General features: G+C 50.0%; 1 protein-coding gene and 1 long non-coding RNA gene across 13 annotated transcripts in view; one reads left to right on the forward strand and one right to left on the reverse strand.

Moving 5' to 3' along the window:
- RBPMS (RNA binding protein, mRNA processing factor) overlaps positions 1 to 14021 on the forward strand; it is a 188776-nt gene that overhangs the window by 160555 nt on the left and 14200 nt on the right. For 3 of the 12 annotated variants that reach the window (XM_028852528.2, XM_015145103.3, XM_077943396.1), the window contains 2 exons: positions 710 to 840; positions 3458 to 3677. The exons of 2 other annotated variants lie outside the window; for them this stretch is intronic. In XM_028852528.2, the coding sequence (XP_028708361.1) occupies positions 710 to 840; positions 3458 to 3589 (263 nt within the window). In that variant the 3' untranslated portion in view covers positions 3590 to 3677. Of the gene's footprint in view, positions 1 to 709; positions 1841 to 3457; positions 3678 to 11640; positions 12354 to 12416; positions 12553 to 14021 lie in introns of those variants that run through there. 7 more of the 12 variants (XM_028852532.2, XM_077943393.1, XM_028852531.2 and 4 more) reach the window with 5 other exon arrangements.
- Positions 9754 to 12611, reverse strand: LOC144330768 (uncharacterized). Its single transcript, XR_013397235.1, has 2 exons — positions 12473 to 12611; positions 9754 to 10838 (listed from the first exon to the last, which is right to left on the reverse strand). It is a non-coding gene; the product is annotated as an uncharacterized LOC144330768 (long non-coding RNA).

The following is a 14021-nucleotide window of genomic DNA, read 5'->3' on the forward strand; positions in this document are numbered from 1 at the left end:
CTTAGACCAGGCGCTTGGCAACATGACTCACTTTTTCCCCCTAAAAGTTAGTCTGTAAAGAGCAACTGGAAATGTTTACATCTTTGTGGAGTGTAATTTTAATCAGGATTCTCAAGGTTTTTCACCTCAATTCTCTGAATTTTTAAGATCTTAAATGCCCTGTGGTCACAGTATTTGGCCCTGTACTTCTGGGGGCTACATGGAAAATGCTTGATGATCATGACTGACTTGTCAATAGTAATTATGCCAATAAACAGAAAAGCCTTCCAGTTCTGGTCTGTTGAGGCCCTGCCGTTAGGCCATTGTTTTCCCAAAGGCTCTGCGGTGGGTTCTCATGGGATATCTTTCATTGGTTCTTTCTCTCCCTTTTCCTCAGAGGGCCACATTTTCTGTTTTGTGCAGGAAATTCCCACTGTTTTGGGTTCCCCAGCTACAGTTGGAAAGACATCAGAGTGTTCAAGGCGGAGTCCAGGCCTGAGATCTCAGCAGGCCAGACAGACAGCAGATGCTTGTTACTTTTCTTGTTATATTTTTCGTTCCTTGCTTAGCACTTATGGGACCAAAGCCAACAAACAACAGGTTGTGAAAAGAATGAGAGTCATTTGGCTTCTGACATTGATTGGGGCTCGGGGTTTTTGGGTGTTTTGTTTTCTGATTTGAAACTAGCTGTTTGGTAACCACTAACTCTCGCCTTATTCTTTTCTTGCAGATGAGCTCACAGTGCCTGCACTTTACCCCAGTAGCCCTGAAGTGTGGGCCCCGTACCCTCTGTACCCAGCGGAGTTAGCGCCTGCTCTACCTCCTCCTGCTTTCACCTATCCCGCTTCACTGCATGCCCAGGTAATTGATACCCATCGGCCACGACTTCACTCACTCCACCTCCAGTCCTTTCAAACTTGGTTCCCCAGAGCACACCATACAACTAACACCTATCCAGCTAACAGATCCACCTTCAAGAGATTAATGATCCCCTCTAAATCAAGCTGACACTCCTTCAGGACTTACGAGGATCGTCTGACAGCAATGATATCACCCACTGCCTGATGTTTGCCCCAAATGACACCTCTCTCTTCCTTAATGATCTCACCTCATATCGCACATGAGAGACTGGGGCAAGTTTATCCACTTGGCTCCCAGCTAGCTAGAGGGCATCACCGGAGCGTACACGTGTGTGCCTTGTGTGGAAGGGCTACAGAGGAAGGTGTGTGCTGGGAGCAGGGGATATGTGCGTCTGTGCGTGTTTCTGTGTGTTGAGAGTTTTCCACTCTCGTGTACTGTGAGAAGAATCTCTGACCAAAGGGAAAGCTTCCATGGGCGAAGGCTATACTTTCTTAAATATGTTACAGGAAAGATTAAGGGTTCCTTTTCTCCATTTTCAGGAAACCCTGTAGAAAAGGAGGTACAGGATAGTGTCTAAGATGGAATTACAGGTCAAGGTAGAGATCTCTATTCTGACCAGCTTGCTTTCTTAGTTAAAAATAGCCTGATTTTTATAAACAAACTTCCTGTTTCTCCACAAAGGTTACTATCTACATACTAACACTTCCTCTCCCCTTGGAGAAAATATTCTCTTAGCTGTGCTTTTAGCGCAAGTAGTAGTAATCAGTGTAAAGATTCACCTTTGGAGATCACTCATTCTTTGGCCTGCAAAGATTGATGACCAGTAACAAATAGAAAGTACGTATGTAGGTTTCATTTATCTTTCTGCATGTGTAATTCAGCCTTTAAATTTTAGATTTTCAAAAATGATTAGGCTGGACAGGCAGAGTTTTCATTTGCTTGTTTTGCTCAGTGTTTGTTTTCAAGGCTGGATGAAATAAACAGCTTCCCAGAAAACTTCCTTCTGACTTAAAACTCTTTTATGTTGTACAGAATTCACTGTCTTGATAAAGACCACCTAGAAGCAGCCCTCGGTGAGGGTTCTCGAAAGTCATGGGGTCAAGATTGTTGTTGGCTGAACATCTTTTAATTCTTTTCGCTGAGTTACCAACACATTGTGCGTGCATTGACGACCCGGCTTCCTGGGCTGCCTTTGGTGCCTGAGCCCCAGTAATGATTGCCCTCTGTGTTGGGAGAAGAAGGGAGAAAGTAGTACAAGTAGTGAAGAAAAAAATGTAGGTGGTGGTGGTGGTGAGAGTACATGGCACAGAAAATAAAGGAGCCAGGATTACTTGTGCCTTTGGCTTCTCCTTCCCCTGCTGCTTTTTCTTCCTTTTTCCATGTCAATGCTTGAGAACCCTCACAACTGGCAGGTAACGGGGTGAGGGGATAAAATGTAAACCTGTGGGTTTCTCTGCTGAGTCATTAGGATCTTTGTAGCAGGCTGCGGATAAATGTGTGGATGACATGGGACAACTAAGAGCCCCTTTTGCTTGCCACCTCCCACCCCTGCTCTGGATGGTGTCTCCTCTTGCTAGACTGCCGGGTACAGATCACGTGGCAGTTAAGGCAAATGTTAATAAATACCGTGAAACAGTGGTTTGCATAGTCTTCTGAATAGCCATATCAAGAGTTGACAACGGCCAGAAAGTACTGGGAATGGTGGCTTTTGGATATGACATCTGCCCATTCTTCATTCATGTAATGGGTAAAATCAGAAGTAATTCTGGAGATACGGTATGGTAAGAGAAGGGCCTAAAGAGTCTCAAGAGATTAGAAAGCACATGCCATTGTAAGGAAGGATGGGGAGAGACAGTGCCAAGATTAGATGGACTCAGCCATTTGACTTAATGGGTTGTATTGCCCATGGTGGCACCCTCCCCTGGGAGTTCTTGATCTTGAGACTTTCCCAAACTGGAATCCACTTAGCTCTGCCACATCGGTCCCAGATTTGGTGGGACTCTCATCTGATACCAGTTTTCAACGCCACTTCTTGTTTGGAGTCATTCCCAGTGCAGGCATGGACTCTGTGAACACATTCCGTTATTTAAATTTATTTGTGCAGTATGAGAATCAGAATGAGCTAGTAGAGGCTCTACAGATCAGCTGGTCTGACCCATTTGACAGATGAGGAAACAGGCCTGAGAAGATGGAGGGAGCTGCCCACAATCTGTGGCTCTGCCATGACTAGACCCAGGTCACCTGCCTCCCAGGCCTGACTCTTTCCACTCCGAGGTGTTGGCTCACCACAGACTTATTCTTTAATGGAATTTTGGAAAGGCCTCACTCCAGTGACTCCTTGGATCTTTCTTCTCTAAGTAGATGGGAAGCCTGTAAGAAGAGACTTGGAGGCAAAGCAAAGGGAATCAGCACTTAACCTTCACCCAAAGGGCCCAAGAGAATCTTTATTAACTGGAGGTAGAGCAGACTGGAGCCTTTACGGGGCATCTCCCCATATTGGATAATTCAGTTTTTGTTTTGGAAATCTTATAATGTCTTTGGAGAGGCTTTAAATAATTTTGTTTTTCTTAGCAATGTTATGCTCTATTTTGAGACATGGATTTTTTTTTTCTTCTAGTGTTTCTCTCCTGAGGCAAAGCCCAACACACCTGTCTTTTGTCCACTTCTCCAGCAAATTAGATTTGTCTCTGGGAATGTGTTTGTAACATACCAACCTACTGCAGACCAGCAGAGGGAGCTCCCATGTTGAATTTGTTAGCTATCTTCCCCCCTTTTGCAAAAACTATTTCTTGACGACCTTTGAGAGATTTCAATAAAAATTTTAATCAGAGCAAAAATGATCTCAAGTAGACTGCAGCGTTTTGTTTTCATGGTGATGCAATGTTGGAGCAAAGGTGTTACTCTCTGACTGAGGTTTTGGGAGAATTGGGCCTGTGACACCAAGTCTATTTTACATAGAAGGACTCAGAACGAGCTTGCTGGAGAGGCCAGGTCCCGGAGCCGAGGTCACACCACTGCTGCTTCTCTCTGCCTGGGCTCCCGGAAGAGCCACCAAGAGCTGCATGTTGGAAGCATCTCATCCACCAGGAGACCTCACTTCAGCAGGGATGCTGCATCTAGCTAGGGGAGCCCTTGTGAAATGTACGGGTGCAGTGTCCAGTCTGCCCACTGGGATCCACAGGAAGGAAGACCAGGAGACAAAGTGTCATTGAAAAGAAGTTGAGTCACATTTCTAGCTCTGCCCCGGCTTCAGCTGTGGTCTGGTACCCGTTCAGATTTCCCATCTCTAAAGTAAGGAAACTTATTTGCCGTCAGATCCCGTTTTTTAGAAATTATTGGATAAGGTAATAGGACTGAAAGCCTCAGTACTGACTTAATGTTTAGAGATGAAAGAGCGACCTTGTGCAGCAGACGTTGGATTGCTAAGAAGATCGTTAACATTTTTAAAAGTGATCATCCAGTTTACTTTCAAGGTCATTGGTATTTGAAATGTATTAATTAGGAGAGGAAGCTTTCATCTGTTGCTTTCAAAAAGCTTATACACTGAAGAGAGCACACAGCTGTTCTGTCACCTCACATTCACACACTTGTGCTTCTTAGGTTTGAGCTCATGTTTTGCTTTCTGTCTTGTGATGGGGCAGAGAGCAAGTTGGTAAAGGATACTGTCCTTACCACATTCTCAAAACACACCACCATGCACCCTCTACTTCAGGCAGAGTCGCAGTGTGCGGCCAGAAGCTTCTGTAGGTAAGTAGGACTGAGAGAGAAAGTCCTGGTTACCTGATTCCTCTTCAGAGGCCTCATTTGTCCAGGGTTAACAGCAGTTCTCTCGGATTTCTAATAGGGCTGCTGTACGGCTTACCTGGACATAAACCAAAGGTTTTAAAATTATAACACAGACTGCCTGAGGACAAGGCATGCATGTCCCTTGGGATGGCCCTGTGACACACTGGAAAAATTTTAAAGGTTAAACCCAAAATAAATACAGAAGTGGACCATGGGAAGAGAGACATAGGCTAACCAGGAAGGGAACTCAGAGAGGAGTAGATGGGCCTGGGAATAGTGGGCGGACTGCCCAAACTGCAGGGCTGTCCCCACCACCCCTGTATCTGAGCATTTGCTCATCAGCAGGGTGGGACTTCCGAAAACTAGATTTTAAGAAAAGCAAATTGTGTGAAGCATCTGCATCACTGTGCCCTGTAGGAAACACTGAGGCAAAAGACACGAGGGCTTCCGCTTTGGTGTCAGGTATGTTTTGAATACATAGGGTATTGGGGGGTGTCTCGAGGGCAGTGCTGCGTATGGACCTCAGTGTGCACGCGGCTCCTTAGGAGTCTCCCAGCAGCGAGACAGCTGTGGATCCCCTCCAGGTGCATGGGCGGCTCACAGGGCAAGGACTCTGATGGTTTTGGCTTCCACCTCCTGTACAGTGGCCAGTGCTGTAAGGGTCGTTGGTCCCACAGGGAAACCTGTGAACAGAGCCATGTCTGGGGCCCCAGGAAGATGGCTTCAACACCTCACCTGGCAGTCCTGCCTCCCCAAAGTAAGGCAGGAGTCCGGAGATTCCTGGTGCTTGCTTCTGTGAATCTCAGGTCACTTTAGCACTTGACCCCTGACTGCCTGGTCCTTGAGGCCTGGGCTTCCTCAGATACATACTGTCTACTCCAGAGCTGTGGCTGTGGCTGTGGCTGTGACACCACGGCTTTGAAGGACTGCAGAGCTTGCCTTTGGGGCTGTTCTGCCCAAGGCCTTCCATTGTTTTCAGACATAAATGAAACTGTTAATCCTCTGACATTTACCTTTCCCTCTCAACCTGCAGCTCTGTGAAGGTCAGACTGTGAGAAGCCACCCCTCTAGCGCTCCGTCTCCTGATAGTGCCAGCCTGGCCTGGTTTCCTGTTTGGTGAGGCTTTCTAGGAGCACCTGGCTTAGCTCTCACAGGAGAAGGGGAGGAGGGGGAGGCCAGGCCTCATGCTCACAGCCCCAGCCTCCTGTGAGAGTGGGCTGGGTCTCCTTTCCCAGGCCCTTCCTGGGGCGATTTCTATGCCTGCCTCCTGATGCAGGGCCTGTGCTCTGAGCTGTGCCTTTCAGGAGAGCTCTGCGGGGCTTCATTTCCTTTCTCAGCTCGTGGCAGGAATGTAGGGTCGAAAGGACAGGCTCTGGAACTCCCTGGCCAGACACGAGCTCTGCCATTTACACGCTGTGCGACCTCAGTTGAGCAAATTTCTTAACTTCTCTGGGCTTCAGGAAAAGGGCCAATAATCCTTCATGTAAACACTTAAGAGAGTGCCCGGCATATTAGAAGGGCTTCATAAATGTTTGCTTTAAAGGTAGCCCTTCCCAGGGATCTTTTAAGGGGCACTTGAATTTTCAGTAAGGAGAAGGAAGCCCAGACTAAGCCTTAGCTACCCACAAGGCAGTGACAGTTAAGACAGGATGGTCAGCACATGTGGATGATGCCAACGGGGGCTGCAGAGGCCTCACAGCTGGAGCCAAATGGAAGACTGGAAAGCATGAAGGAATGACGGGAGTAAGATGAGGCATTGCAGTGGGAGCGCCACCCACAGCACCGACTGACAGCACCTGCCCTGCTCCTGGCAGTGTGATCTCAACAGCTTTTGCCAGCACTGGGAGAGCTTATCCCCAAGAAGGGCCTCCCCAAACCAGGCCGGACACGGCCACCAGCACACCCTTCTGACAGGAAATACATCCGGGGTGGAGGGGGCTGGGCAGCTGAAACCCCAGAGACGGAATGGCCCTTGCCCTCGCAAGTTACTTTACACAAACCCGCTGTCCCTGACCTTTCCAGCTGTGGCCTTATCTCACTTTCCTATCGGAGAAACTGGAGAAAGAACCACAGGTCACCCAGCCCATTCCTCCCTGGACTTTCTGGCACTTTCTTCCCACAGTCCTTTTGCTAGGATTCTCCTTGGCCTCATTTCCAGGCAATTGAGTTACATCTTGTACTTGGGGAGATTGTTCTCTTCACAGTTCTGCCATGAAAGCCGAGAATCCACCCCCGGCCAGGCAGATGCTCTCTCCCTGGTGACCCTCTCCGCCTCTTCCCTCATTTGCAGTGAGACAGACATCAGCATTTTGTCCTCCACCCCAGCTGGCCTCTTTAGAAGCAGTCCTCCAAAAGCATCCATCCAGGGTGTTAGGGAGAGGTGTGCTTTTGTCCAGAGCTGCTGCGACTGAGGCCCAGGCCTCTTCATGTTGGGCACTTTTAGAAGGAAATGCTGTTCAGAAACCAGAGTCAGTCCCCTAGTATATGGCTGTGTGACTTTGGCCAGGGTCACTCACCCCAAGGAGACTTCCCTAGAAATCACAGTATTAATCAGGATGGGCAGAACATCTCAACATGGGCCGCCTCCTGACTGGGGGCAGCATTGCTCTCCATTACTCCAGTACTCTCCGTTACTCCAGTACTCTCCATTACTCCAGTACTCTCCATTTGGTACACTGTTTTCCAGGTTTCTAGGTGTGTTCCATGTTGTCCTTTGCAGAAGGTTAAACTCCCCAGATCCTGCACACCTCCTCCCCTGTCCTTATTAGCAGTAAGAGCCCAACCCTGAGTCCCAACAAGTTGCACCTGGAAGTGCCGTCTGCACTCGGCTGTTCCCTGGGATTAACAGCCGTGTGGCCCAACTGTCACAGTCAGGTGTTGCTGAGGGCCTGGCACCTAACTGGGACTCAGTTTTTTAAATCAAACCAGATTTTAATGACAGTTTCTACCCACTCTACTAAATTTGGGATTCTAGGCAAGTTGGTTTTAACTGCACTGAGACTTAGTTTCATCATCTATAAATGGGAAGAATGAACATCTCCATGGGTTTATTTTGCAGGAAACAGTAACATGTTTGGCTTAAAGTCATAGTTATGATTAAAATAGCTCTTCCAATGCCTTCCGTTTGTCAGGATTTGATCTGGTGTGGCCCAGAGGCTCCTGAGCCCTTCCTGTAAGCTTGAGAAGCACTGAGGACACAGGGACTCCTGACCAGGACCCCGATAAGAGAAACCTAAGGGCCCGGGGTTTTTACTTTGGTAAAGAAGAGAAGCACTGGAGCCAGGGCAAGAATGGTCCGTGGCTGTGGCGTATACCGAGACGAGGCTCTCTGGTTGGGTCAGCTGGCTGTGTACCCAAGGTTTTTGTCTTCCTTCTATAGGCATAGGTACCTGGATGCCATCCGGAAAGTATGTGAACTCTAACTGCTTTGGAAACAAAACCAGGGCTGCAGAGAAACTTTGGAATTATAAAATGTAGCCTTCATAAAAGGGGAAAGTGAACTTTTCTGTGAAGAAAACCAATTGTGACAGTAGGGGAAAAGGAAAATCAACTCCAAATGGAATCATGTTTTATTCAGGATTTGTGCTGCCGGTGGGGAAGGCCAGACCCAGCGACAGGATGGCAAAGTGGGGCGCCCCAACTTCAAGCTTTGTGCGTTCTGCCACGAAGTTCTATGCGCTTCACTGAGCTCAGCTCCTGGGGACCTCTAATGGCCCTTGATAGCAAACATAGTTAAAAATTAACAGACTGACAGAATTAAATATGGATGACAAGCAACCACTGTGGACTTAACCTGACACAGGGTGTTACACGCTTGGGTGCCTTTAACCCAAGTGGCATCTCGAGTGAACTTCTGAGATGTCTGGGCACATTTCACATGCCTGTTTGGAAGCAGAGCCTAGCTTGTGCTTAGGACAGACAGGAAAAGAGTCTAAGAGCCCAGGAGAGAAAATTCTCCCTGGAGGCTTTTGTTTAATTAAACCCGGCTTTGATCGGGCTTACCAGGATGTACTGCGAGTCCTAGGACCTTGTCCTTGTGGTCTAGACCTTGTCCCTGCCTGGGCTCGGACCTCAGTAGCACCTGCCATCATGACTGGAAGATCCTGCAAGGGCACAGGCCAGCGGGGAGCATGGCCTCCTCCAGCCAGGACTTTGTTGCTCACCTCTTTCCAGCTGTTGAGGCAGGTGAGATGGCAGCCTTAGCCAAGGACCAAGTCATACAAATCTTGACATTCTGCCTAGATCATAGCGACTTAATTGCCCTAGGCAAGGAGTATTAGGTGCCAGACAGGTAGTGAAGAATGCTCATGGCATTTTCATGCCTCTGAGTCTGCTGAGAAAGAGTATAGGCTGCCGATTCTGGGGGCCGGGAGAGGAGGAGTGGTTCCTTTACAAGAGGGCCTGATTTCATGCAGCAGCGAAATTCCTAAAAAGTGTTCTTCCAGTTTTGGTGAGTGCTTTACTAGAAATAGAGGTGAGGGTTGCCATTATCTTGCAGTCAGCCCTGTGAGATAAGGAAGACAATCTTTTTGTATTGCACATCATCCCTCTAGCCTGGTCGATGAGTTTGGAGTTTGTTGGACCAGCTTATGCTGGGCTTGGCGGCCTCTCTTCGCCTGGCATCCTCTGACAGAGCTTGCTGTCACGGCCTAACGTGCTTTATTTGGTGGTGCCACCCAAAAGTGGGTCCTGAGGTCTGGAGTGGGCGGGGCGGAGTTGATGGCAGTTAGTCACTGTGTGAGTGGTTCCCTGCAGTTGCTCCGTGTTGGGAACGAGCCCTCCAGGGGACTTCAGGGCTCCATTCTGGGGAGAGTCATGGAAACCTGCCTGAGAATATCCATGTCTTCAAAACATTAACCCATTAGTTTGAGATAACATTCCTGTCGTGTACATAAAACAACTTCTTCAAGCTACTGTGGGTTTTGTTTTGTTTTGTCTTTTGTTGAGATGGAGTCTCGCTCTGTTGCCAGGCTAGAGTGCAGTGGCGCGATCTCAGCTCACTGCAACCTCCACCTCCCAGGTTCATGCAATCCTCCTGCCCCAGCCTCCCGAGTAGCTGGGACTACAGGCGAGCACCACCGCGCCCAGCTAATTTTTTGTATTTTTAGTAGAGACAGGTTTTCACCATGTTAGCCAGGATGGTCTCTATCTCTTGACTTCATGATCTACCCGCCTCGGCCTCCGAAAGTGCTGGGTTTATAGGTGTGAGCCACTGCACCCTGCCCAAGCTACTGTCGTTAACTTTTGTTCAAAGAGGGATAGCTGACTTCTGAATGTGGTGCAGGGGAAACCTGCATTCAGGTACAGCACCTGCGCAAGGGAAGGTAAGAGAAAATCTAGCTGCTCCATGTGAATGAGACATCAGAGCACTAGCGGGTTTGGCGGTCTATCTTCCCGCTCAAAGCATGCAAATAGCACAGCCCAGCCTCTTAGATCCGCCAAATGCTACCACTGCAGGGGGCCTTCCAGACAAGCATTTCTCAACACCCACAGGGATGCACAGCTGTTCCATAATCCAGAGATCCTGCAGTTGGATAAACTTGGGCAGCACAGGTCTAGATCAAGTCAAACAGGTTTCTTTACGGAACTTCTCGGAGCCCTTACTGTGCCGATATGTATCAAGAAACTGCTGAAGGAACCAAACTGTGCATTTCTCTCTAATGTCCTTGACATAGAGCATTTCTAGACCAATGTTCGTCCAGCCATACTTTTCGAAACTTTAAGAGCAGCATCTGTCAGACTTGAGCATGTACCTGGTGATCACCTGGAGGGCTGGTTACAGTGCTGTTTACTGGAGGCCCCTCCCAGAGTTTTGGCATTTCTGACAAGTTCCCAGGTGATGCTGATGGTCCAGGAACCTGAGAACCACTGTCTGGGTTTACCCTTCATTCCCCAGAGAAGAAAACAGTCAAACCAGAGAGTGTTTACTTTCAGTAGTGACTATTAATTGAGCCAGTCACCTGCTAAGCACTTCTTGTGACTTCTTCTAAGGGCAGGTATGATAGTGGGATTCAGCCCCTAGAAAGGGGACAGTGCAGTGGAAATCATTACTGTAGTGTTTTACCCTGTGCCAGTCACTCACCACTGCAGAAAGGCTGGTGCTTCAGGCAGGGCATCCTCCCGAGACTAGTCAAGGTCTTCCTGTCCTTGGCATCAGTATTAGGAACATAAATTCTGTCTGTATTTAATCCTCTGGCCTTTCATTTTCTCATCTATAAATGGGAAAGGATGGAAATTATTTTTATGGGTGGCTGCCGCTTTCTCTAGCATTCCATTTGATTTTTACTCTGAGCTGCTGCTTTTCCTGGGTGTCTTGGTGCTCTCCTGTTGTCCAGTCCGTCACCATGCTAAGTGTTGGAGACTTACAGTGTTAGCCATGCAGGGGCACTGCATTTTCAGAGCATTCCTGAAGAAGAGTGACGGTAGAATCCCAAACAGTGTGACCCTGGGTAGTGAACTCTAACATAGTAACAACTGTTACTACTATTGTTAAATTCTAGTGGAGAAGATTCCCAGGGTCGTCCATGTTGCCTTAGATGTCACAGGCCGTGTGAAGTGCTTAGCGCAGTCTCTGGCACAGACTAAGTATCAGGGTCAGTTTGGTTAAGTATATTGTGTTAAAGTTTCTCACAGGGTCTTGAGAAGCCCCTGGAATTGTGTGCAAGACTGAGTGTGCACATTTGAGAGAACTATGGGGGAAGAGAGAAAGGGTGTGTGTGTGTGTGTGTACACATACGTTTTCTGCACATGGCATGAAGAAATGTCAGGGGCCACTGCCTTGCATGGAAGGCCAGCCCTACATTATTCTAATGAGGAGCCCTAAACTAGCCTGCTGAACTGTTTGGAGAGGACCTTGACGCACGCAGTCTGGAGGGAACTGTAGGTTTTCCCCTGTTAAGCACTGTAAAGCAGCCCTTATGGGATGAGCAGGAGTGACCTGGGGCCAAAAGCCGAGCAGAACAAGCAGCCCGAATGGGGCTAAGAGAGAACCCTCTCCTCATTACCCCCACACAGTGATTAGCGCAGAGGAGCTTGTTCCCCCCACCTGGGCCAGCTGCCCGAACTCTGCTGTGCACCATGAGCCCTGCCGCTCTCCCTGGCTGCAGTGCAGGAACCTGGATGAGCCGCTCAGACTTGGCCTGGGGGGCACTGCCCTCTGCTGGAAGCTGGGCGCAGCGCAGCCTCTCAGGCTGGAAGACGAGGCAGCCTTGGGTGTCTGTGGATGCGGTGAGAAGAGCCCCCCACTTGGCAAGCACGTAGTGTCCTAGCCTGAGACACAAGAGCAATGAATTCAGGGGTCTCTGTGTGTCCGCCACCCGCCACCACATCCACTCTGAGGAGCAGCCACCTATTGCATCGCTGGCGTCCTCACTCCTCAGCTGAGCACAGCCTCCCCGGACCCCACAGCTCGGAACCCGCCTTCATATCACTCTGGAGTGCGCCTCGACCAGGCTGACTAGAGCCTGACGACGGGCTGCACGCTCGTCCCCAACCCCGCAGGCACCTGTGCGAGTGAGAACGTGAGGGCTGTGTGCGAGAGCTGGTCAGAGAGGCTGGGGCCGGGCTTCCTTCTCGCAGTCACCTGCACCGAAAGCAGAACCATGCCATCCACTGTGCGACTCTCCTCCCTGGGCAGCCCTCCCCTTCCTGTGTCTCCTGTGAAACACCGTTGTGTCTTGGCCTCGTCGGGGCTCAGTGCCCCAACCCACACCCAGGCCGCACCAGTTGCACCACTGCGCTCCACACTGTCCCAGTGCACACAGACCCATCACCCTCTACTGTGTGTTTAGGTGTCCAGCCCCCACCTGCCATGGGGGCTCTGTGTCCCCGCCCCATCCTTTCTCACCTGTCTCAGGAAGGCAGCTCCAACTCTGCTCTTTGCTTAGTGAGCAAGTGGATTCAGATGCACCAGGCCGTGAGCCATGGGTAGGTATGAGTTCTTTCTTCTTCCCACCTCTGCTCTCCTTCTCCTTCCCTGGACTCTTCTGTCCCCCTCCCTGCCCGTCCCTACCTCACTCCCATCTTCCCCACTATTGCCCTCCTTTTGTTCTGAACACACTTCTAATTTCCCAGAGGAATGTGTTCTCCAGCCTCCCTGCATGGGAAGTTTCTGACCCTTGTCCCTGTAATTGCAATGAGTGCTGGGAGTGACCCCGGCCCTGCCTTAAATGAGCTTTGCTACCAGCTGGTGGCCCTGAGGACAGGGAGCCTGCTCGTGCTGGTCATCTGATCTCTGGTCATATCTGCCATGGTCGCCAGAGGAGACCCAATGCACAGGCAGCCTGAGGGAGTCGTGCAGGCAGAAGCTCCATCGTGTCCTAAACCTGCATTTCCAGACTCAGGCCAGCGAGGAAAGAACCGCTCATGAGGAGGCCCGTGGGGAAGAGACTCCCAGGCCTTCTTGTGCTCGGACCAGGGGCAAGGTCAGGGTGCTGTCGGATTTCTCTAGGACCCAATTTCTAGACATCCCTGCTTTTAGAATCAAGTTTGGGGATCTCATGGGACCTCATCCTGGATTCTGACCCCACTGGGCCCTGTGACCCAGGTCATTGAGAATCCCCAGACCTCAGTTGGTGTCCACACCTGTAAAACAAGATGAGGCAGGAGCTTTCCACCAGTCCCTTCAGAGCCCAGCGTTGTGCAGCGCTGCTTCCCAGACCCCCCTGCACCTCCCTTTCGGCAAGAATGGCTCCTGCTTCATCGTTAAGCTTTGGAGATCTGAGTAAGTCCTCCTCTGCCACCCTGCAGGAGGGCACTGCCTCACCTGGCCCTGCAGGCCTTGCCTTCTCCACTCCAGCCGTGCTTCTGGGCCGCTCATGGTGGTCATGGGGAGACCGTGCCGCCTCCGTGTGAAAGGAAGAGCGGTGACAGGCGGGCGTCTCCTTCCTGTGTCCGAAACTGACATGGCCAGTGATGGATGCCGTTAAGGACTAAGTGCAGTTGCCCTTTTGTTTTTTGTTTTGTTTCATTTTTTTTGAGACGAAATCTTGCTCTGTTCCCAAACTGGAGTGCAGTGGCGTGATCTCAGCTCACTGCAACCTCTGCCCTCTGGGTTCGAGTGATTCTCCTGCCTCAGCATCCCAAGTAGTTGGGATTACAGGCATGCGCCACCACGCCCAGCTAATTTTGTATTTTTAGTAGAGATGGGGATTCTCCATGTTGATTGGGCTGGTCTCGAACTCCTGACCTCAGGTGATCCGCCCGCCTTGGCCTCCCAAAGTGCTGGGATTACAGGTGTGAGCCACTGCGCCCAACCATTTTTTCCCCCCCTCCACGTTTGCCTTGGCATAGGACCTGGAATGTGCTGCCAGGTGGACAAAGTGTTGCTCGATCCACCTGTGTTTGCGGCTGGCCTTCCACTTTGGAAAGCTAAGGGAAGAGACAGGGCTGCTGGT

This window comes from Macaca mulatta, chromosome 8 (genome assembly GCF_049350105.2).
Source record: "Macaca mulatta isolate MMU2019108-1 chromosome 8, T2T-MMU8v2.0, whole genome shotgun sequence".
Lineage (NCBI taxonomy): Eukaryota > Metazoa > Chordata > Mammalia > Primates > Cercopithecidae > Macaca > Macaca mulatta.